Here is a 25,489-nt window from a genome sequence, read left to right as displayed (position 1 = left end):
TCAGTAAAAACCATTTATGTTCCACATCTGATACTTAGTGAGCTTCAAGAGGGATTCTTGCTACCCTGGGAAGAACAAGGCAGACCACAATATACCCAAAAGTTCTATCTGTAAAATGGGGATAATTTCCCACTTGCCAAGTGCACATAATAATAGAACAAAAATCACATCTATGCAATGTAACTAGTGAAGTGTAGTATGTTGTGTATACACTACTGTAGTATGTATGAAGCTTAGTCTATAAACTCTTGTCTGAAAAATATCTCTTTTTAAAATTTTCTTTAAATTCTCTTGGTTAGACTTTGAGTCTCCATGGTACCCTCATACAGACTGTTTCTACTGCTTGCTGATCATACTTAAGGACTTGGAATTCCTAGGGGGCTCACATCTCTGGGACTCAGACTGTGAGTCCCTAGACATAACATGACAGCCTTTGTTTCTGAGTCTTTCGCTGTCCCTGGGAAGCTACCATGGAGCATGCTTCAGGCCACCTGTGCCCAGAAATTGATGACTTTGACTTCTTTCTAGCCTCTGAGAATCTCCCCAACTCTTAACCTGAAAAGTGCCCCTCCTTTCTACTATTCCTTTCTCCCATCTGTTTTTCACAACTCACTTCATAAGGAGTTTCAAGGAGTAAGATGGAGGGAACAAAGTTATTTTGGAATAAAGACAGATCAATCTTTTCCCCTCTCCTCTTCTTTTGTCTCCTCTCCTCCCTTCCCCTTCCCTTCTCTCTGTTCACTTTTTCACTCTCTCTTTCTTTTCCCTATGTGTGTTTGTGTCTCTATTTCTCTTTCTACCTATCTCTTTCTGTGTTCCTCTTTCTCACACTGACTTTCTCGCTCTGTGTTTGGAACTCAGATGATAAGGTATTCTTTTTTAAATTATTGTTAACTTATACATATGTGATTTTATAAGTAATTTTATTTCTATTTAAATATAAAAAGTGCTTAACAACCAAAAATAAATAAAGGACATTTTAAAAATTGTAGAGGGAAGAACCATGCATGACTTCCTAGGTCTTGTCATTTATCTACATATAATATCTATCAGAACCTCTGTTGTCCAAACATCAGATTTTATCTACCTGAGCCTAGTTATGTAAACAAGCCTTTTAAATGCAGTTCAATGCTGATGACACTGCCTCAGACAGATCACTTGGTGGTGGCAGCTAAACATAATGGCACCAGGGACCCAGAAGCCAGGTTGTCACATCTTCTCTCTACTTAGCTATTCTTGTGACATACAAAATGTTATTTACATATTCTTATCCCTCTTTTCCTTATAGGGAAAATAACACCTGCACAAATATTGTTCTTACTGAAGTAAATGTGTGGTCCTCTTTATCACCCTCTGGAAGGCCTCTTTGATCTCCTTGTTCCTCAGACTATAGATAAGAGGGTTTAACATGGGGATAAAGATAACATAGAACACTGACAGCACCTTGTTCTGCTTCTTGGAGTGAGTAGAACTAGGATGCATGTACACCGAGAGGCCTGTGCCATAGAAGATTGTTACTACTAACAGGTGAGAGGCACAGGTATTGAAGGCCTTGGCACTACCTTTGATAGAGGATATTTTCAGGATGGAAGCTGCAATGAAGCCATAGGATAAGAGTATAACAAGGAAAGAACCAAATCCAACAAAAAAAGTTATGAGAAAAAGAATCATTTGACTGATGAAGGGATTGGAACAAGACAAGGATATGATGTGGGTTATGTCACAGAAGAAATTTGGAATGATATTGGGCCCACAGTAGTAGAGATGAAAGCAAGGAATTATTTCAGCTAAGCTACTAAGGAAACCACTCCCATAGGCCCCAGCAATCATCTTCTGACAGAGGCCAGGAGCCATGACCGCTGAGTACTGCAGAGGCCTACCAATAGCAACATATCTGTCATAGGCCATGGCAGCCAAGAGACAGCACTCCATCAGACACATCCAGCACCCAACAAAATACTGGGTGGCACAAGCAATGAATGAAATCGTTTTTTCTTCTTTTAAGAAGTCTGAAAGCATCCTTGGGCTGGTGGAAGAAGAATAGCAGATGTCTATAAATGACAGGAAACTGAGAAAAAAGTACATAGGTGTGCGCAGGTGGGAGTCCATCCTGATTAGGATGATAAGACCCATGTTCCAGATGAGAGTCACAAGGTAGATCCCTAGGAAGATTGGAAAGAGGATAGGCTGCACACCTTTTTCATCTGAGAGTCCCAGGAGAGCAAACATGTCCCCTTCCATGGACCTGCTTGGTGACAGCTGCTGAGAAAACGATGAGAGAAGGAAATGGTTTTATTCTCAAAAAACACAAAGAAATACTCTTCATTTCTTTCCAGTCATGCAGCTGACTAGATATACATCTTAAATCATCAATGTTGGGTTAATCTTTTTGTTCCATGTATAATCACCAAACTTAACTGAAAAATTTTCTTTCATAAGTACAGTCATTCTCTTTGGGGCAAAAGACAGTAATGAACATCATTGGTACATTATCTCCTAAAATGTCTTAATTTCATGTTTTACCATTTCAGGTTTTACAAATATATGAGAAGTGGAAATAGATTAAATTAGGAAAATACTGTCCTCCCTCTATATGGTAAAACAGAATGATTCTGATCAGCCACGCCTGTGAAATTAATTCAGTGCTTGAAAAAACCCCTGAATCATGCTGGACCTCATGGTCAATTGAGGATAGTAAAATAGATACTCTTTAAAATCCCTTTGGGAACTAATATTCAATTAATCTGCAGTCAGAGAGGGTAGACAATTCTATAACTGCATTTCTGGTTTCATAGAGCCTGGAGAGAAATAAGAATAATGCAATGGGATGGTAGGAAGAGTCATGCACCAAGAAATAGCTTGGAGCTCGATGTGACTTAAACTTAATGGCTCTATGAAGTCTCCTGAGAAGTTAGACAAGACCAGGTTGTAAAAGCCTGGTCATTATATGCCCATCCTTGCCGGTGCAGATTTTTATTACCTCAAATCAGAGATACTTATGAGTTAAACTGTCTAGAGCAATGATTCTGGATCATCTTTGAGTCAGTGATACTTTAAAAATCTGTTGGAAACTCTGGAACCTTTACACAGCAAATTACAACCACTTAACACCTTGCATATGGTTTTGTTGGATTCTCAATCATCCTGGATTTTATTATTGATTCCTAGGTTCGAGTCTTCTCCTATGAAGTAGAGTAACTTGAACTCATGTAAGGGTTAGAACGCTTAGGCAATGGGCATGGGGACTAGGAAACAGAGGCAGGATTTCTGGAAGTTCTTTGTCTTTTTCTCTTTGGAGCCAGTTCAAGGAAGGCAAGAACTAAGTCTTCAGGCCAAATGGTAAATAAGCAAAACAATATTTTTGCACTAGGCTCTGTATGCCCTCTTCAAGATGAAACAGCTGTCTTCTCTCTAGATGGTCGTTAGGACATGCCCCAATGCAAACACATTTTTTATTCAGATGAACTACACTAGAAATAAAATCATGGGGGCCATGAAAGGTAGAAAATAGATGTTAAATGTAGCCCGGATTTTCCATATACGGGTAAAAGTAGAAGTCTTGGAGACTTCCCTGGAGAAAGGCTATGATATTAATGGAATAAGCTATGTGTATGAACTACAAATAAATATAGCATTAGCCGTCCAGAATGTCTTCCTCCCTCCCAGCCATTTACCAGCCTCCTAGTTGCAAAAGTGAATGGAAAGAGAAAATCACCATGGAAGCATGAGGTATAGCCTGAGAAACAATGTAAAAGTGTTCATTTCCCAAAATCAGATCAATCATTGCTTCTGGGGGCACTGTTTCGAGAAGAAATCTGAAGGAATGAAGACATTAATTAGAAAAGAAAGTCAAGATGTCTGCCATCAGTACAGAAGGAGAAATGGTAGCAGACAAACTATGCATTTACCATCTCAGACTTAGGTGTGATTCTGTCCACATGGAAACTGAATGGAAGGAGAATTTTGTGAGAACAGAGCAGAAAATTGCATTCTTCGTCATCAACCTAACCAATAATCATGACAACAAAATGATTTATTGAGCAGCTACAGCATGTACTGTTCTTCTCTTTCTACTCACAGATGTATTCACAGCTTCCTCTAATGTCCATTCGTTCAACATGGTAACCATAACCCTCATATGCTGTCTACTAAACACAGATACTCCTCTGAAAATTGCCTCTACATTTCTATTATATGTCTCTGGAACCCCAATTAGATGTACACCATTGGATCTACTTGCTCTACCCGCTACATCACTGAAACATTCATTATTTGTATTGCTCTACTCTGTGCTGTTTGATTTTTACAAATCTTTCTTCCAATAAATTCATTCTATCATAAGTTGTGCTGATTGGCTATTTAACTCACTCATTAATTTCAAATTTCAATCGCATTTTTTTCTCTTGAGATTTTCCATTTTGTTCTTCCCAAATGGTCAGTTTTGATAGTCTCTTGTTGTTTCTTCATACTTTCCATAGCATCCTTTATTTAAATGTATTCAACATACTTATTGAAGTTATTATCTAATAATTTAAATACATATATTTGCAAATCTGATTCCATGGTTTAAGGATATTTCTGACTCTTACCAAAGGCGCCCTGTTTATTAGTAGGCTTAGTGAATTTTTTATCTTAAGTTCATATTTCTTTAAAATTTATCTGTAGGAATCATTGATGCTTGTGTTTAAAATTTGTTTCTTCAGAAATGGTTTATATCACTTCTGTCAGATTCCAGGGGTAAAATATCAATCCAGAATCCCTTGAAACAAAAATTTTGACTTGGTGTTGTTTTTTTTTTTGAAAGATTTTTTTTTTCCTTTTTTCTCCCCAAAGCCCCCCAGTACATAGTTGTATATTCTTAGTTGTGGGTCCTTCCAGCCGTGGCATGTGGGATACCACCTCAGCGTGGTTTGATGAGCAGTGCCGTGTCTGCGCCCAGGATTCGAACCAATGAAACACTGGGCCGCCTGCAGCGGAGCGCGCGAACTTAACCGCTCGGCCACAGGGCCAGCCCCTGACTTGGTGTTTTTTTGACAACAGAATAGTGATAATATTTAGGCTGCAATCTACATAATTAGATGGATGAGAGTAAAAATTATAAAGACAAGGGCTGATAGCAGCATTACAGTGACTAAAGACGTCTCCCATTATTGTCCTGCTTTAGTAATAAAGAATTGGACGTCCAACCATGAACAAAAGAGCCTGTGTGGAAGTTGTAGTAACCAGCACCAAATGCAAAGGGATCCAGGAGGAATCTCACCCACCTGTGCATCCAGTAATAAACAGACAGACTTTGGTATGGGCTAGAGAGCCAGCAGGAGCCCACAAACCTGCCCCAAACCATCTTGGCCGTGGTCAGGTAAGCCTGGAGAGTGCACACTTGGGCAGACAAGTGTGAATGAGAGAGAATTTGTGTAAGGCAAGTCTTCTGGAGATGTGATTCCAGCACATTACTGGAGCAGAAAAAACGTGTGAGTTTGGTCACAGTAAAGATAGGCAAAGGAGATTTCCTGGCACCACCAGCTTCAAGGCAACACTGCAGAAGATGAACTACTCAGCAGTGGCAAACTGTCCTGCCAGAGAAAAACAGCAGTGAGTTAGTGCCCAGGCTACTCCAGCAGGGCTGGACACAGCTGGAGAACCCGGTTCTCTCTAGAGGTATGTCGACGACAGTGGTGGATAGATCACGAGTGGAGGGAGAACTGACATCAGGTAAGAGGAAGATACTAATATCAAAGGGAATTAGAGGGGCACAGGGGCTCAGAATTTCAGCAGGAAGTCTACCCATGAGCCTCAAGGGGTACCTCAGCAAAGGATCTCCCCTCCAGATCCACTGGAACCCCCAACCACCCAGTGTTAAACCCATATCCCCCTACACTCTGCAACTAGCTCTTTGTGCATATTCCTGTGAGAGCAAATCTGGTAAATTGAGTCATCTCAAAAAAAACAGATCTGTTTTGTGGACAAGGGAGAAACCACAAACATGAGCCGGAGTGCCACCTTCTGGAAAACAAAAAAAAAGTTTCCAGTACCACCTGGTAAATGGTAACAACTAAAAACACAGTATCTTAAGAATTTGGCCACAAGAGGGAGGAAGAAGAGTGGAGCAGATGACCCCATACAAAGGCAGAGAAGACTGGAGACCCCTTACTTACACTACTCAGAAAACTTAACTTGAAATGAATTAAAGATTTAAACATCAGACCTAAAACCATAAAACACTTAGAAGAAGAAATATAGGAAAAGCTCCTTGACATCTATCTTGCAATGATTTTTTGGATTTGACACCAAAAGGACAAGCAACACAAGCAAAAATCACCAAGTGGGACTACATCAAAGTAAAAAGTTTCTACAAAGCAAAAGAAACAACCGAAAAACTGAAAGGCAACCTACAGAATGAGAGAAAACAGTTGCAATCCATATATCAGATATGAGGTTATTATTTAATACATTTAGAGAACTTTTTCAACTCAGTAACAAATATCAAGCAACCTGATTAAAAAATAAGCAGTGGAACTAAATTGACATCTTTTCTAAAGAAGACGTTCAATAGCCAAAAGGAACATATAAAGATGCTCAATATCATTAATCATCATGGAAATACAAATCCAAACCATGATGATATATCAACTCACACCTGTTAGAATGGCTATCATCAAGAAGACAAGAGAGAACAAGTGTAGGCAAGGATGTGGAGATAAGGGAACCATCACACATTGTTGTGGGAATGTAAACTGGTTCAGCCACTGTGGAATAAAATATGGAGTTTCCTCAAAAAAATAGCAATAGAACTACCTTATAATCCAGCAATTGCACTGCTGGGTATATATAAATGAAATAAACAACAGATATCTCATGTTTATTGCAGCATTATTCAGAAAAGCCAAGATATGCAAACACCCTAAGTGTCCGTCAATGCATGAATGGATAAAGAAGATGTTACACACACACACACACACACACACACACACACACACAATGTAATATTACTGATTCATGAGAAAGAAGGCAACCCTGCCATTTGCAGGAACATGGAAGGAACATAAAGGCATTATCCTAAGTGAGATCAGTCAGATAGAGTAAGAGAAAACTGTATGATATCACTTATGTGCGGATTTTAAAAGAGCTGAACTTGTAAAAACAGCAAATAGAATGGTGGTTACCAGATACTAGGGGTGGGGGAATTGGAGATACATTCTGTAAGGGTACAAACTTGTAACTACCAAATACATCCTAGAGATACAATGCACGGCCTAGTGATTATAGACAACAATACTCTGTTATAAACTTCACAGTTCCTAAGAGACTACATCTTTATTCATTGAGGTAACATTGGCTTCTAACATATAATTTTCAAATGTACATCATTACATCTCAAAATCTGTATAAGCTAGACTTTGATTGTTCCCACCTCAAAAGAAGAAACATACTTGTGTAATGTGGTAGAGGTGTTAGCTAATGCTAGGATGGTAAGCATATTGCAATATCAAATGTATGAAATCAATCTGTTCAACAATTTAAACCTTCACAATGTTATAAGTCAATTTTATCTCAAAAAATAAATTTAAAAAAAAAGAACCAGGGAAGACTTTTTTACATTTTCTCTCTCTCTCAAACTAAAGCTGAGAAAGGTGAGCATATCACTCTCATTTTGTGTAGTTTTTTTCTAGTTTGCCCTTGAGAATATCACCCTTTGAGAGTCCCTATTTTAAGTGGCATTATGGGGGAGGAATGGTCTCTGGGCCATTCTCACACATTGTCTTTTTCTCCTACCCTTCATACTTTGCTCATTAAAACTCAGGCCTGGGGATGCCAGCCATTAGTAGATCCCTCCTGGGAAAATACTGGTCTCAGCCCACCACCCTGTGAGGTGTGTGCTTTTCTTTTCTTTTCTGTACCTTGATAAATTTATTTTATCAAGGTACTGATAAAGTACTGGCTTAGCCATGAAATAAAGTGTTTTAGATTGTATCTAGCATTATTGGTTTCCTTGAACATATCATCCACCATATTACCAGAAACACCTTTACAAATAATATTTCTATGAAAGAATTGGTTAATCCAAATTATCACTTTTTTTCTAAAACCCCAAACTACTAGATTTGATTAATTTTTTCTTTGCTTCTAATATGATTGAATTTTCCTGAAAATCAAGGCATGATATATTTATTGAGTGTGTTCTGTGTTCCAGGTGCTATTCTGAATATACTTTTAGGTTTAACCTTATTTTAATTTTCAACAAATTTATAAGACATTTATTATTCCAATTTTACAGTTGAGGACACCCTGGGTCAGAGCATTAAATAGCTCAAGGTCACACAACCCATGACGGGCAGAACTGGGATTCAAATTCAGGCAGTATAGCTCCAGAGCCACATCTTAAATATCTCCACTGAACTGCTCACTAAAATGTGTTAATTGTTACATTAATCTTATTTCTAAATAGCTATAGAGTACAGAGCAATATAGTTGGTGTTTGGATGATGTAAATGACCCAATAAGGAGCCTATGACCAGAAAGAGAGGTGAGAAAGCCCATAGAGACATAATACAAAACAAGATATGATGTATGGCGTGAGAAAGACAGATAAATTCTTGTGGGTGATCACCAGCTGGATGTCGGCAAGAAGTTTCAGAGTGGGGAAGGCCCCTTAATATGCTTTGCAAGAAGTTCTCACAAAAGATCTCTAGAATGGCAGAGACCACTTAAGACACATTATTGTACAGGTGGACATAGTAATGACAATGTAATTGAAGATGCTGTCGATAACATGATCACCACATCTTTCCACATAGATTCTCTTTCAGGAAATGAACAGAAAGGCTGTAATGCTGACTGCTTGCCAAATAAGTGAGACAAACAGGAGGAGAATTTATCTTCTTTCAAGAGGAAGAAATAAGGAGAAATGAAGATGTTTTGCAATACATGCTGATGTAACTGAGGGAAAGGGAAATCGCAGCCTTTAGATGGTGACCGCTGCAAAGCTTTTGCCCACAGTTGCCTGAGAGACAAAATTACCACAGCAAACTCTACTGTACACAGAGACTTTGTTAAATTTGTGATGCTGTTCTTAGTCCCAGAGCACCTTTTAATTGCCACATTGTTTCCCTCAAGCACCCCAGATCCTATCATTTCTAATCAATCTTATTTTCAGTTGTCTCTTCTGTATCAAGGACTCCTAAGCTTTCTTCTCTTGTTTTGTATAAAGTTTATCTTGGGATAAAGTTTATCTTGGCTCTCTTCCTTCAGTATTTTTTCGCATTATTCTTGGCATCAGATATTTCCCTAGCCCCTGCTAACCTCCATTTGACCCTGCTTAGCAAATGGAAAAAAGAAGAAAAATGAAAGAGAACATGAAAAAGTTGCCCCTTTGGGTGCTGGGGTAGTGGTTAAGTATGCATGCTCCAGTTTGGCAGGTTCACAGGTTCCAATCATCAGCATGGACCTACACACCACTCATCAGGTCATGCTTTGGCAGTGTCCCATATACAAAGTAGAGGAATATTGGCACAGATGTTAGCTCAGGGCCAATCTTCCTCACAAACACACCAAAAAAGTGCCCCTTGACAAACCTCTCTTCTTTAAGATATTTCATCAATCATCATTCCTAATAATTATTTACTTGCCATTGGATAAATTCAACATATTTGAAAGGTAGGAAACAAAATCTGAAGAGCTTTGTTTATCAGGAACAGTGTGGACAGGATTATTCTCAGAAGACCAAGTATTACTTTTATGTTTTCACCTCCTCAAGACCCAACATGTTCATCAAAGATGCTTTGGATACACTCAATTTGGGAGTCTTCTGTAGACTGGTCAAATTTGACTTTTTAAATGGGACAAATCAGGTAGTATAAGCCCCTCAAAAATTACCCACAATTTTTCCTCTGGGTCTGTGTTTTCTGCTTTTAAACACTAATCAAAGGTCTCAGAGGTTTTCCAGCTCCTCATTTTATGCCAAAGTATATTGACACAGCCTATATATTTAGCTGATCCTTCCATAGATTTGCTTTTCAGGATACATCAGCTGCCATGGATAAGGACCCTTATAACTTAGACTTCAAGTACAATGATATTGAGCTATCTATAAATCTTTGAAATTCTTCCTGGGTCTTAGGCCTTCACATTCCCTAGAGCAGAGCTCCTAATGACTCACCCAAGTGTTGTATAAAGCTTTAGTCTCCTGTGTTCCAACTCTTTTTTCTTCGTGGTGTACCCAGGTATTCAGCAACAGCCAACAAATATTTCAACTTCCAGATTTTGAGATTATCCCACTCCATCAGTGCTCTGAGACGAACTCATGGTCTTTTGTTAGTAATGTTGGGCTCACTCAGCCTTCCTTAAAAATGATCCAGCTGTGGGAGAAGAGGAGCTTAAAAGCTTATGAGCCTTCTCTCATAAATAAGAAAGGTCTTCAGAGCACAACTCCCCACAAAGAGGGAACAATTAAAATAGTGCAAGAGGTGAATAACTTCTCTCCTGGGTGATGGAAGGGAGACTAACTCTGTTAATTGGTCCCTTGTTTGGGGTGTTCATCTTTTGAGACACTTTTACATCAACAACCCTACATTCAGCCTGGAAAAATCATGGGGCCGATTTAACAAACAATTTCAACTTTTTTCTTTATAAAATAAATTATGTCACCAAAGCAGAGGAATAATCATCATGACCTCTGTCTGGGAAACACACCAGGAAGTAGTGAGCATCCAGCTATGCTGAGTCAGACTCTTGACAGTAGAGGGAATCTTGACTCTCTAACTTCTTATTTTTGACATTTTTTTTTCTCGCTTTTATGTGGGACTCCATGGATTGTTCATATTTGGAAAGACTTTCCAGACATTTGGAGCAGGGAAGAAGAAACAGGAATAGATCTCTTCTTCTCTCTCATGGTTCCAGCTGCTTTGTTTCAAGGAAAAGATTAGTAGAGGAGGGAGAAAAAGAGAAGGATAAAATGATTGTATGAAGAAGGGCAGAGATGGGAATAAAAAGGGGGAAGACTGAGCAAGGTGTGTAATAAAATTTGAAAAGATAAATAATATTCAGAATTCTCAAAACACACACCAAGAAGGAATCCTTCCGCCTCCCTCCACCCCACTTTGATTTCTTCTCTCTCCAAATGTACAGGAGAAGCAATTCTTCATCTTTTTGGTGTTTTCTTAAAATTTACTTTACCGAGGTCACACTGTTTATAATGTTATATAAATTTCACGTGTACATCATTGCATTTCAACTTCTGTATAGGCTGCATCGAGTTTACCACCAGAAATCTAGCTCACTATACATATGTGCTCCTTCACCTCTTTTGCCCTTTCCTTCTGTTAACTACCAATCTGTTATATGCATCTATGTGTTTGTTTATGAGTAAGGTTATACAGTAATTTTCTTTCTCCATCTGACCTATTTTGCTTAGCATAATACCCTCAAGGTCGATCCTTGTTGTTGCAGGAAATGATTTCATCTTTTTATGGCTGAGTAGTATTTCATTGTATATATGTGTGCTACATCTTCTTTATCTTCTTATCCATTGAAAGAATCCATTCTTATATTGCATCCCAAGACACTAAGTCCTTGTCCTTTGGTCCATAAGGTCTGGTTTTCTTTCTCTAGACACTCCATGGAAAGGACATCTTAGAGAGAATAGAAGAGATCAGGCTATGGAGAAAGCCAAACAGTAAATTGCCATATATTAAAAAATGATGTCTGCTCATGCTTCTAAAACATCTTTATTATCTTCTTTTAGCCCCAGCCAAAATTCCATTTAAATTTTTGACTTAGCAGTGTGGAACAACTTATGGATAATATTTTTGAAATATTATCTAGCTTTTTACCTAATATTTATGTCTCCACATCTCTGACCGTTCCCTTCTTTCAGGCAGGTAAGCTGTTAGGTTTTTAAGCCTCAGAGAAGGGATGTGATAGCTAAAAGAAGTTGAAGCAGAGGTGATGTGGCGAAAAACATGAGTGAGCCTTCAGAATGACTTACAGACAGCACAACTATCAACTAAGTTTAGAGATACCAAGAACAGAGGGGCCCTAACCAAAAGATGGATAGGGCCTGAGTTTGCAAGCAGAAACTTAAGAAACTGTCGTCATAGGGGTCCAGGTAGACAGCCACTGGACACTGAGGGCTTGAGCTCTACAGAATTTCCTGCGCCCTATTGAGGATGAGAACAACAGAACAATCCACATTTAAGCAAGATTGGCTATAAGAAGTCTACAGAGAACTTACCTGACACATGCATTATTCATTTTATTTTTTGTTAAACACTTTCAGGAAATTTACTGTAGGTAAGTTCCTAACTTACAGTGCTGAAAAATAATTTTGACTTAGTAAGAACCAAAACATTAAGATTTGTATTAAATGCTAATGTTCATTCATTTGGCAAATATTGATTAAGTGCTTACAGTGTGCCAGACAATATTCAGATACTGGAACACTGAGAGTCCCATTAATGTAAGTGACAGAAGCCAAGATAACTGAGAGTGTGGTGTGAAACAATCTTCCCTCTTTCTTCAGAATCAAAGATGAACAGTAGATAATGTAACCAAAAGTTTTTCTGAACTGATACTCCTCCTCATCCTACTCTGAACCCTGCTATCAACTCCTATTAGAGGCAAATTACCCTTTGAGGGTGGAGAAAAGATACTGTCAAACAGCTTTACGGAAACATGCTGAAGACATCCAAATGGCCAGCAGACACCTGAAAAGATGTTCAACATGACTAGTCATTTGGGAAATGCAAAGCAAAAGCAGGATCCCAGTCCTGAGATCTTGTCAAGATGGTGGTGTAAGCAGACTCTGAACTCATCTCCTCCCACAAACACAAACATGTTAAAACTATTTTTGGGAAAATCACCCTGGATAGAAAACTGAAAATTGGATAAAAAGAACCCTCACAACAAGGGACAGTCCTGAATAAGGCAGAAGAGCCAGAAATTCCTGATGGAGAGGAAAAGAGCCACCTTTGGGAGCAGCAGAGCTTCTTAGCTGGCCAGGCGGGAGACATCATAAGGTACACAGCCCTCGCTGGAGGAATGAGGTCTGGAGCAAGGCCAATACTGGAGCATCCTTCAGACTCAGCACAACTGAGATGAGTGTCTTACGGTCTGGCTTCGCTGGCTATTAACTGCAATGAAGATACCCCTAGAAAAGCTATCAGCTGAAAGCCGAAAAGACCCGGGTCTTAAAGGGCTTATGCACAAACTCGCTCATTGCAGCAACCTAAAATCACCAGAGAGAAGGCTGACAGTCCTTTGGTGAAACAAGACTCTAGTGTTGGACTCTTGGGGCATCTTGGTGAGAGGAGGGACCTCACTGGAGACTGAGACATTGGTGGGGGCCATTGTTCTGACCTGGTCCAGGCATGCTGACACAGACCTTGGTGGGAGCCATTGAGGTTCTTCCCTTGGCCTGTTAGCCCAGGGGTCTGCCATGCCCACTAGCGTACAGATTTAATTCAGTTCAGCCAGGGCAGGTAGCCTGCCCTAGGGACTGGCCCCACCCCACAGCAAGCCCCCAGGCTACTTTTAAGCATTCACTGGGTGCCTGGATCCTCTACAGGCACGCAAGTGTGTCTACCTCTGTGGGGCAGGGCCTGTGTGAGGACCAGATGAACTGTGGGGGGCATTGGTGGAGAGGTGGGGACCTCTGCAGTGTGGCATTTGGGTACACTCCAGGGGGTTGGGAAATGTGCATGGACCAGGACTGTGTTGATGGTGTTTGTGGTCCTGTGAAGGGTGAGGCTTATCAGTGGCAGAAGACCTGTGTTTCACAAATAGCCATAAAAAGGATCAGCCCCACCTTCCAAGGTCTGAAACAATTGGGTGCTCCCATGCCTAGGGTCAGCCCCACTCAGCTGCACTCCTAAGAGAACTGACAACAGCTTTGCAGGCCTGAAGCCTATGGCAACTGTAAGTCCCTGAGCCTAGCAACCAGCTACACTGGGTACCAACCCAATTAAGAGGAAAACTGCAATAGGAGTGTACTGATAGACTATGTAGCCAATGATGCTGAGGCTCCCCAAACCGGATTTACAAACAGCTGGCCAGGGAAGGAAAGACTAGACTCCCTGGGTACCTGCAGTAAGAGCAACTCTGCCACAGTAGAAAGACACAAGTAGCCCACAAAGGGGTCACTCCTGGATCATTTGGACTGCTGATGAGAGGGAAGCACAGTGCTGGGCTTCATAAGGCATCTCATATATAAGGCCATTTTTCCAAGATCAGGAGACATAGTGGACTCACCTAATACATAGAAATAAGCACAGAGAAAGAGGCATAATGAGGAGACAAAGGAACGCTTTCTGAGCAAGGGAACAGGACAAAACCCCAGAAAAAGGACTAAATGAAACAGAAACAAGTGACCTACTTGACAAAGAGTTCAAACAAAATCTCATAAGGATGCTCACAGATGTTGGGAGAAGACTGGATGAACACAGTGAGCTCATCAGCAAAGAACTGGAAACTATAAAAAAGAACCAATCAGAAATGAAGAATACAATACTGGAAATGAAAAATTCACTAGAGGGACTCAGTAGCAGAATAGAGGATGCAGAAGAATGGATCAGAGAGCTAGGTGGAAGACTAGAGGAAATCACCCAAGCTAAACAGAAAAAAGAAAAAAGAATTAGACAGAATGAGAACAGTCTAAGGGAACTCTGGGACAATATCAAGCATGCCAACATTCGGATTATAGGTGTCCCAGAAGGAGAAGAGAGAGACAAAGGGGCAGAAATTTTATTTGAAGAAATAATAGAGGAAAATTTTCCTAACCTAAGGAAGGAAACAGACATCCAAGTACAGGAAGCACAGAGAGATCCAAACAAGAGAAGCCCAAAGAGGTCCACACCAAGACATATTATAATTAAAATGTCCAAAATTAAAGAGAAGATCCTAAAAGCAGCAAGAGAAAGGCCACAAGTGACATACAAAGGAAAGCCCATAAGGCTGTCAGGGGACTTCTCAGCCACAACCCTACAGGCAAGAAGAGAATGGCACAACGTATTTATAACGTGCTAGAAGGAAAAAACCTATAGCCAAGAATACTCTATCCATCAAGGTTTTCATTCAGAATGAAAGGAGAGATGAAGAGCTTCCGAGAAAAGCAAAAATTAAAAGAGTTTATCACCAAGAAACCAGTTCTAGAAGAAATGCTGAAGGGGCTTATTTAAGTGGGAAAGCGATGACCACAAATAGAGATACTCCTCTGAAAATTGCCTCTATATTTCTATTATACGCCTCTGGAACCCCAATTAGAATTAGGCATATGTTGAATCTTCTTGTTTTACCTTCTACACCACTGAAGCATTAATTATTTCTTTCTCTCTACTGTGTTCTGTTTAACTTTTACAGATCTCTCTCCCAGTAAATTCATTCTACCATGTTGTGCTAATTCGCTGTTTAACTCATCCATTAATTTCAAATTTCAATCATAATATTTTGTTTTCTCTCTTTAAGTTTCACTTGGTTTTTTGATCAAATGGTCAGCTTTGACAGTCTCTTATTGTTTCATCATATTTTCAATAGTATCCTTATTTAACATATTAAACATACTTACTGAAATTACTGCTATCTAATAATTTCAATACACGGTTTGTAAGTCTGATTTCATAGTTTAATGATATGGCTGACTCTTATTCAAAGTGCCCTCTTTATTTATGTGCTTAGGTTTTTTTTAATCTTAAGTTCATGTTTCTTTAAAATTTGTGGAAATCATTGATGCTTGTATTTAAAATTTCTTTCTTCAAGGTATTCTGTCAGATATCTTGTGGATAACACCAAACCAGAATCTCTTTTAAAAAAATATATGACTTGCTGTGTTTTGGTGTCACAATAGTGATAATATTTAGGCTGCATATCCACATAAGTAGATGGATGAGACTAAAACTTATAGGAGGAAGGAGTGACATCAGCATCATAATGCGAAAAGGCGTTCTCCTTTTTCTTCCACTTTCGTAACAATGAAGTGACATCCATGAACATAAGAGCCTTTGTGGGAGTTGCAGTATACAGCACTAACTTCCAAGGGACCCAGGAGGAATCTCACCCACCTGTGCATCCAGTAATAGGCAGACAGACTTTTGGTATGGGCTGCAGAACCAACAGGAGCTAAGTACTTGCCTCAATCTATCTCGGCCATGGTCAGGTAAAGCCTGGAGAGTGCTAACTAGAGCAGAAAATAGTGAATGAGACAGACTTTGTGGAAGCCCAGGTTCCTGAGAGTTGATTCCAGTGCACAACTGAAGCAGAAAAAAAGGTGTGATTTGGTTGCAGTGGAAACAGTGAAAGGAGCTTCCCCATTACCACCCATTTGAAGACAACACTGCACAGGTGGAACCACTCAGTAGTGGCTAACCCTCCTGTGAAGGAAAAAGAGCAGTGAGCAAGCTCCCAGCTACCGCAGCAGTGCTGGACTCAGTTGGGGAGCTCCTTTCTCTAAAGAGATATGTAGACTACTGAGGTGAATAGATTGCAAGTGGAGGGTGAAGGGAAATCAAGTAAAAGACAGACAGGAATATCAAGGGGAGTTAAAGGAGGACAGGGGCTCGGGATTTCACAGGAAGTCCACCTGTGAGGCTCTAGGAGTACCTCATCAGAGGATCTCCCCTCAAGATCCACAGGAAATCTCAACCTCCCAGTGCTAAACCCACACTTCTCCTCACTCTGCAATTGGCTCTTTGTGCACATTCCTGAGTGTAGCAGTGATAGCAACTCCAGTAAACGGACTGCTCTCAGAAAAACAGGACCAGTCTGTGGACACGGGAGAAACCACAAACCACACTGGAATGTCACCTTCTGGAAAACAAAAAAGAGATTTCCAGTAGCCAGCCTGGTGAGAGGTAACAACTAGAGAAGAAACAGTAGCTTAAGAATTCAGCCAGAAGAGGGAGTAATAAGAGGGGAGCAGGTGGCTGAGTAGTATTCCATTGCATATATATATATATATTTATACCCTATCTTCTTTATGCAATTATCAGGTGATGGGCACTTAGGTTGCTTCCATGTCTTGGCTATTGTAAATAATGCTGCAATGAACATAGGGGTGCATGGGACTTTTGGAATTGCTGACTTCAAAATCTTTGGAGAGATTCCCAACAGTGGGATGTCTGGGTCATATGGTATCTCTATTTTTAATTTTTTGAGAAATCTCCATACTGTTTTCCATAGTGGCTGTACCAGTTTGCATTCCCACCAGCAGTGTATGAGGGTTTCTTTTTCTCCACAACCTCTCCAACATTTTTTACTGTTTGTTTTAGTTATTTTTGCCATTCTAATGGATGTAAGGTGATATCTCAGTGTAGTTTTGATTTGCACTTCCCTGATGATCAGTGATGATGAGCATCGTTTTTTGTGCCTGTTGGCCATCTGTATATCTTCTTTGGAGAAATGTCTGGATCTTCAGGGAATTATGTTAAGTGAAATAAGCCAGATAGACAAAGAGAATCTCTGTATGACTCCACTTACATGTGGAAGTTAAACATGTAGACAAAGAGAACAGATTAGCGGCTATCAGGGCAAAGGGGGCGGTGGGGGTGGGCACAAAGGGTGAAGTGGTCACCTACAACATGACTGACAAACAATAATGTACAACTGAAATTTCACAAGGTTGTAAACTATCATAATCTCAATAAATTTTTTTTTAAAAAAAAGCACCGAAAAAAAAGTGGAGCAGGTGTACCGACAAAAGCAAAGAAAACTCCAGATCCCTTACTTACACTACTCACAAAACTTAACTTGAAATGACTTAAAGATTTAAACATCAGACCTAAAACTGTGGAACTCTTAGAAGAAAATTCTAGGAAAAGCTCCTTGACTTTGATCTTGGGAATGATTTTTTTGGACATGACACCAAAAGCACAAGCAGGATGAGCAAAACTCAACAAGTGAGACTACATCAAACTAAAAAGCCTCTACACAGCAAAAGAAATGATCAAAAGAATGAAAGGCAACCTGCAGAATGAAAAAAATATTTGTCATCTGTATATCGGATGAGGGGTTATTATCCAATATAGTTAAAGAACTCATACAACTCATACAATGATGAATATAAAACTATCTGATTTAAAAATGAGCAATGGGGGGCTGGCCCCGTGGCCGAGTGGTTAAGTTCGAGTGCTCTGCTGCAGGTGGCCCAGTGTTTTGTTGGTTCGAATCCTGGGCGCGGACATGGCACTGCTCATCAAACCACGCTGAGGCAGCGTCCCACATACCACAACTAGAAGAACCCACAACGAAGAATATATAACTATGTACTGGGGGGCTTTGGGGAGAAAAAGGAAAAAAATAAAATCTTTAAAAATGAGCAATGGAACTAAATAGACATTTTCCAAAGAAGGCATTCAATGGCCAACAGGTACATAAAAAGATGCTCAATAGCACTAATCATCAGGGGAATGAAAATCAAAACCACAATGAGATATCATCTCACACCTGTTAGAATTGCTATCATCAAGAAGACATAAGACAACAAGTGGTTGGAGAGGATGTAGAGAAAAGGGAATCCTCATACATTGTCATGGGAATGTAAACTGGTTTAGCTACTGTGGAAAAAAGTATGGAGTTTCCTGAAAAAAATTAGGAATAGAACTACCATATGATCTAGCAATTCCATCTCTGGGTATATATCCAAATGAAATGAAAAAAGGATATCAAAAAGAAATCTGTACTCCCATGTTTATTGCAGCATTATTCACAATAACCAAGATATGGAAATAACCTAAGTGTCCATCAATGCATGAATGGATAAAGAAGGTGGTATACATATTTATACACACACACACACGCGCGTGCACACACACACAGCAGAGTATTAGTCAAGAGAAAGAAGGAAATCCTGCCATTTGCAGCAACATGGATGGACGTTGAGGGAATTACACTACGTGGGATAAATCAGACACAGTAAGACAAAACTGTGTTACATCACTTATATGTGGATTCTAAAGAAGCCAAATGTAAAAACAGCAAACAGAATGGTAGTTACCAGATGCTGCAGGGTGGGGGAATTGAAAATATGTTGTTAAAAGGTACAAACTTGTAACTACCAGATAAATCCTAGACATCTAATGTGCAGCATAGTGATTATAGACAACAATGCTGCATTATAAACTTCAAAGTTCCTAAGAGACTAGATCTTTTAATTTTTTTATTGAGGTAACATTGGTTTATAACATTATATAAATTTCAGATGTACACCATTATATTTCAAATTCTATATAAGCTAGATCTCAATCTTTCCCACCACAAAAAAAGAAATCTACTTATGTGACATGATAGAGGTGTTAGCTAATGCTAGGACAGTAAGCGTATTGCAATATGTAAATGTATCAAATCAACACATCAAACACCTTAAACTTACACAGTGTTATATGTTAATTTTACCTCAATAAAATTAAACTTCAGAAAAAGTGTTATCAGGGAAGGCATTTTTGCTTTCTCTCTTTCTCTCAAACTAAAACTCAGAGAGGTGTGCATATCACTGTCTCATTTTGTGAAGAAGGTTTTTTTCTAGTTTGTCTTCTAAGAATGTCACCCCTTGAGAGTCACCATTTTCAGTGGCATTGGGCGGAAGGGGTGTTATCTGTAAGGCAATCTCACACATTGTCTTTTTCTCCTGCCCCTCATACATTTGCCCACTAAAACCCAGGGTGAGGCTACCAGAGATTAGTAGATCCTCCTGGGAAAATGCTGGCCGCAGCCCACTACCCTCTGAGTTTTGTGCTTTTTCTTGTCATTTCTGAACCTTGATAAACTTATTTGCTTTCTCACTGGCTCAGCCATGAAAAAAATGTGTTTTAGGTTTTATCTAGCATTCTTGGTTTCTTGGTATATAACAGCCACCATAGTACTATAAACACCTTTATAAATAATATTTCCATGAAGGTCTTGGTTACTCCAGCTTATCGCTGGCCATTTTTTCTCTAAAATGCCTAGCTACTGGATCTGCTTATTTATTTATTTTTGCTTCTAATATGACTAAATTTTCCTGGAAACTCAAGGCATGGTATTAAGTAGCTAATATTTATTGAGTGTGTGCTATGTTCCAGGTGCTATTCTGAGTACTTTTATGTTTTACCTTATTTTCATTTTCAGCAGTTTTATGAGATATGTACTCTTATTATGCCCATTTTACAAATGAGGAGACTGTGTGTCAGAGCAGTAAATAGCTCAAGGTTGCACAAGTAGGTCAGAAGGACCTACTGATATTTGAATCCAGGTAGTCTAGCTCCAGAGTCACATCTTAAATATCTGAATTGAATCATTCACTAAAATATGTTAATTTCTGCATTAGTCTTGTTTCTGAACACTATAGAGTGCAAAGCATTATACTTGGTGTTTGGATGATGTAAATGATCCAATAAAGGCCTATAGCTCAGAAAGGGAGATGAATAATGTGCCCATAGAGACATAATACAAAGCAAGAGATGATGTGTGGCATGGGAAAGAGAGATAAATTCTAGTGGGTGATCACCAGCTGGATGTGAGCAAGAAGTTAGAGATTGGGGAAGGCCTCTGCATATTCTTTGCAAGAATTTCTCATAGAAGATCTCTAGAATGGCAGAGATCATCTCAATGCATTATTGTACAACTGAAAAGGGCAATGACAGCATAATTGAAGATGCTGTCAATAACATGATCACCACATCTTTTCACATAGATGCTCTTTCAGGAAATGAACAGAAAAGCTGTAATGCTGACTGCTTGCTAAGTAAGTGAGACTAACTCGCGGAGAATTTATCTTCTTTCAGGAGTAAGAAACAAGGAGATAATAAAATGTTTTGCAATACATGCTGATGTAACTCAGGGAAAGGGAAATCTCAGCCTTTAGATGGGAACCACTGCAAAGCTTTTGCCCATAGGTGCCTAAGAGACAAAATTAACCCTAATGCACAGCAAACCCTACTGTACACAGAGAACTGTTAGGCCACTGATGTTATGCTTAATCCCAGAGCACTGTCTAATTCCCACGTTATTTTTCTTCCCCGCCCAGATTCTATCATTTCTAATTCAACTTTATTTTTACTTGACTCTTATTTATCAAGGACTCCTAAGCTTTATTTTTTTCTTTTGGATAAAGTTTATCTTGAAATAAGGTTTATTTGGGCTCCCTGCCTTCAGTTTCTCTCACACCATTCTTGGCATCAGATATTCCCCATCCCCATACTTACCTCCATTTGACCCTGCTTAGCAAATGAAAAAAAGAAGGAAATGGAAAGAGAACATGAAAAAGTGGCCCCTTGGACACGCCTCTTTTTTAAAAGATATTTTATCAATTATCCTTCCTAATGTTTACTTAGTTGACCTTGGAAAAGTTCAGCATATTTGTAGGGCAGGAAACAAAATCCGAAGAGCTTTGTTTATCAGAAACAATGTGGACAGGATCACTCTCAGAAGATCAGGTGTTACCTTTATTCTCAACTAGTGGTCCCTCACTTCCTCGAGAACTGTCATGTTCATCAAAGTTGCATTATATCCACTCCATTTTGGAGTCTTCCATAGAATGCTGACATTTGACTTTTTAAACACAACAAATCAAGTAGTATAGGCTCCTCAAAATTCACTCACAACTTTTCCTCTGGGCCTGTGTTTTCTCCTTTTTAACACTAATCAAAGGTCTCAGAGGTTTTCCAGATCCCCATTTTATGCCAAAGTGTATTGACACAGCCTATATATTTAGATCATCCCTCTACAGATTTGTTTTTCACACTAAATGAGCTGCCATGGAAGATGACCCTCTATAAAACTTAGACCTCAAGTACAATGATATTGAGCTATTTTCAAATCTTTAAAATTCTTCCTGGGTCCTAGGCCCTCATATTCCTTAGAGCAGAGCTCCTAAGGATTCACCCAAGAGTTTTGTAAAGCTTTACTCTGCTATGCTCTAACTCTTTTTTCTTCATGGTGTACCCAGGTATTCAATGATAGCCAACAGATATTTCAATTTCCAGCTTCTGAGAGTATCCTACTCCATCAGCACTCTGAGATGAGCTCATGGTCTTTTGTTAGTAATGTTTGGTTCACTCAGCCTCCCTCAGAAATGATCCACCTGTGGGAGAAAAGGACCTTGAAAGCTTATGAGCCTTCTCTCACATCTAGAGAGAACTTGGGAGCACAACTCCCAACAAAGAAGGAGCAATTAAAACACTGCAAAATGTAAATAACCTTCCTCCTGGGTCATAGAAGGGAGACCAACTCTGTTAATTGGTCCTTTGTTTAGACTCCCGGATCTCCCTTCAGGGTGTTCATCTTTTGAGATATTTTTATATGAAGGTCCTTTCATTCACCCTGGAAGAATCATGGGGCTGATTTAGAGATCACTTCCATCATTATTATCCAAAAAATAAATTATGGCACAAAAACATAGCAACAATCATCAGAGATCTCCATCTGGGAAACACACCAGGAAATAGTGAACCTCCAGCAATGCTGAGTCACGTTCTCTGTGGTATAGGGAATCTCAACTCTCTATCTTCTTATTTTTGTCTAGTTTTTTGTTTTTGTTTTTTTTTTTTTTTTTTGCTTTTATATCGGACTGAATGGATGGGTCATGTTCATAAAGACCTTATAGAGATTTGAAGTCGAGAAGAAGAAACATAAATAGCTCTCTGCTTATGCCCCATGGCTCCAGCTTCTTGGATTAAAGGAAAAAATAGGTAGAAGAGAAAGAATGAGAGTAGGAGAGAAGAACTGTTTGAAGAAGGGCAGAGACAGGGAGGAAAAGAGGGACAACTGGGCACAGTGTGTAAGAAACTTTGAAAAGATAAATAATGTTCAGTCTTCCCAAAACATACACCAAGATGGAACCCTTTCCCCTCCCTCCACTCCAGTTTGCTATCCTCTCTCTCCAAGTGTACAAAAAGAGAAGCAATTCTTTGTTTTTAAATTTATTTTGTTGAGATCACTTTGGTTTATAACATTATATAAATTTCAAGTATACATCACTGCATTTCAACTTCTGTATAGACTGCATCACATTCACCACCAGAAGTCTAGCTCACCAGACATATGTGCCTTTTTTCCACTTTCGATCTTCCCCTCTGGTAACCGCCAATCTATCCTCCATATCTGTGTGTGTGTGTGTTTGTTTGTTCATCTTCCACATATGAGTGAAGTCAATCAGTAATTGTCTTTCTCCATTTTGCTGAGCGTAATTCCTTCAAGGTCCATCCATGTTGTTGCATATGGCACAATTTTGTCTTTTTTATGGTTGAGTAGTATTGTATTATATATATGTGTGTGTGTGTATCACTTCTTCTTTATCCATTCATATGTTGATAGAAGCAATTCTTGTTTTGCAGTCCCAGACACTAAGTCCTTGTGTTTGGTCCTCAAGGTCTGGCTTTTCTTTCTCTAGACACTACATGAGAAGGACATCTTAGACGGGAAAGAAGAGGCCAGGTTATGCAGAAGGCCAAACAGACAGTTACCATATATTAGAAAGTAAAGTCTGCTCATTCTTCTAACATGTCTTTAATGTCTTCTTTTATCCCCATCCAACCCTCCTTTTAAATTTTTCACTTAGCTGTATGGAACAGCTAATAGAAAATATTTCAAAATGTTATCCAGCCTTTTACATAATATTTCCTTCCTCTCATCTCTGACCATTCTCTTCTTTCAAGCAGGTAAGTTGTTAGGTTCTCAAGCCTCAAAGAAGGGATATAACAGCTAAAAGCAGTTGAAACAGAGGTGATGTGGCCAAAAACATAAGTGAGTCTTCAGAATGTCTCAGAGACAGCACAACTATCAAATAAGTTTAGAGACACCAAGAACAGAGGGGCCCTAACCAAAAGATAGTTAGGGCCTGGATTGGTAGGCAGAAACTTAAGAAAACGTGGTCATAGGGGTCCAGGGAGACAGCCACTGGGCACTGAAAGCTTGAGCTCTAGAGAATTTCCTGTGCCGTAGTCGAGTTTGAGAGCAACAGACCAATTCCCATTTAACAAAGAATGGCTGTCAATAGCACAGTCATCAGACCTAGCAGGTCTTGAGGATGAGGATAAATGAAATTCAGCAGCAATTCATTTGCCATCTGACAGATGGGGATCTGTTGAGGCAATAGATATTTCAGGAGATGCTGCTATAGAGAGAGGACAAGCACCGGATGCCCCCATTGTCATGGCATTATTCAGCCCTCTAGAACTTAGACACAAACCTAGGGAAAAGAGGAAAGGACTCTTGAATTGACTAAGTATTTTCCTCAGTGGAGAAATAAGGAGAGTACAAAGTAGAAACAGCATTATGGAAAGATAGTGAAAATTGTGTTTCTTGAATACCTGAATTTGTAGATTGATTGTCAAAACCTCATGTGTGCATTATAAGTACTATTTTCCTTCAAGTGTATTATAATAGACCAATTGGCTACATCTTAATGTGTTTAACCATTTTCTCCATGTAGCATATAGGTTGTTTCCAAATTTTTGATGAATGTTTTGAATATATATACTCTGAAGCATTTTTTACATTTGAGTGTGATAGGCAGCCTCCAAGATGGTCTCTAATGACCCTGGCTTCCTGGTATCCATGGGCTTGTGTAGAACTCTCCTATGTTTAATATGGCTAACCCATGTAACCAAGGATATTGGCCTCCTGCTCTCAGCCAGCACCACCGTGACAGCTGCATGAGAGATCTATTTTGGAAGTGGACCCTTTAGTCTTGGTCTAGCTTCAGAGGACTCAAGCATTGACCAACTACTTGAGTGCAACCTCATGAGAACCCCCTGAGCCAGAACCATGCAGCCAAGTTACTCCTGAATAACTGACCCACAGAAGCTGTACAAGGTAATAAATGTCTATTTTTGTTTGAAGCCACAAAGTTTTGTAGTAATTTCTTGCTCAACAATAGCTAATTAATATACTATGAATAGATACCACTTACTCAAGAAGAGTCAAATTTTTGTGATTCTTGGTATATATTACAAAATTATTTTCAGAATTAGGGATCTTTCATCTTTAATGACAGAAGAAAAGAACTGAAACTGGCTGAAACAATCAAGTGAATTTACTAGCTCATAAAACTGAAGTAGTCAGAGAAAATTTGATCCAGTGGCTCAAATAATGTTATAAATGTCTAGTTTCTTCCACAATGTCTTCTTTAACTGAGGGTATTAATTTTGGAGGTTTGGGTTTTTTTTTTTTTACATATTCTAATGCTTCCTGCCTTATCTTTTTATCACCTTATTGTTGTCTTTTCTTTTTCCTCTTTGTTTATTTTAGAGCCTCTGTCTGGTGATTTTTGGCTGTCTTTTCCTTTTGCAAAGTGAGGCACTGAAAAGCAAGATTTGAAGCTTGGTGTTTATGGCCAGATATTGTCTCCTTGTGGGCTTTCTGCTAGGTCATCTGGGGAGGACTTCACAGTTGTTCTGATGAACCCTTTCTGAAAGCATCAGAAGGTGTTTTCTCTTGAGCAGGTTTTTCTCCACACAGGAATTCTCCAGTCTCCTGCCCAGGAGATGCCAACCCAGCTGGGAGTGTTCTGAGAGTTGAATGAATGAAT

The 25,489-nt window shown here is 39.3% G+C and overlaps 1 protein-coding gene across 1 annotated transcript; it reads right to left on the bottom strand.

Moving 5' to 3' along the window:
• Positions 1-1,317: 1,317 nt before the first annotated feature.
• Positions 1,318-1,908, bottom strand: LOC138916476 (olfactory receptor 5A1-like). The gene has a single exon (XM_070229122.1). It carries the CDS (start codon positions 1,906-1,908, stop codon positions 1,318-1,320), a length of 591 nt encoding a protein of 196 aa, XP_070085223.1.
• Between the last annotated feature and the right edge of the window lie 23,581 nt (positions 1,909-25,489).

The sequence above is a fragment of the Equus caballus genome, chromosome 12 (genome assembly GCF_041296265.1).
Source record: "Equus caballus isolate H_3958 breed thoroughbred chromosome 12, TB-T2T, whole genome shotgun sequence".
Taxonomy (NCBI): Eukaryota; Metazoa; Chordata; class Mammalia; order Perissodactyla; family Equidae; genus Equus; species Equus caballus.
The sequence above is the reverse complement of the archived record's forward strand: the minus strand, read 5'-3'. Positions and strand labels throughout refer to the sequence as shown.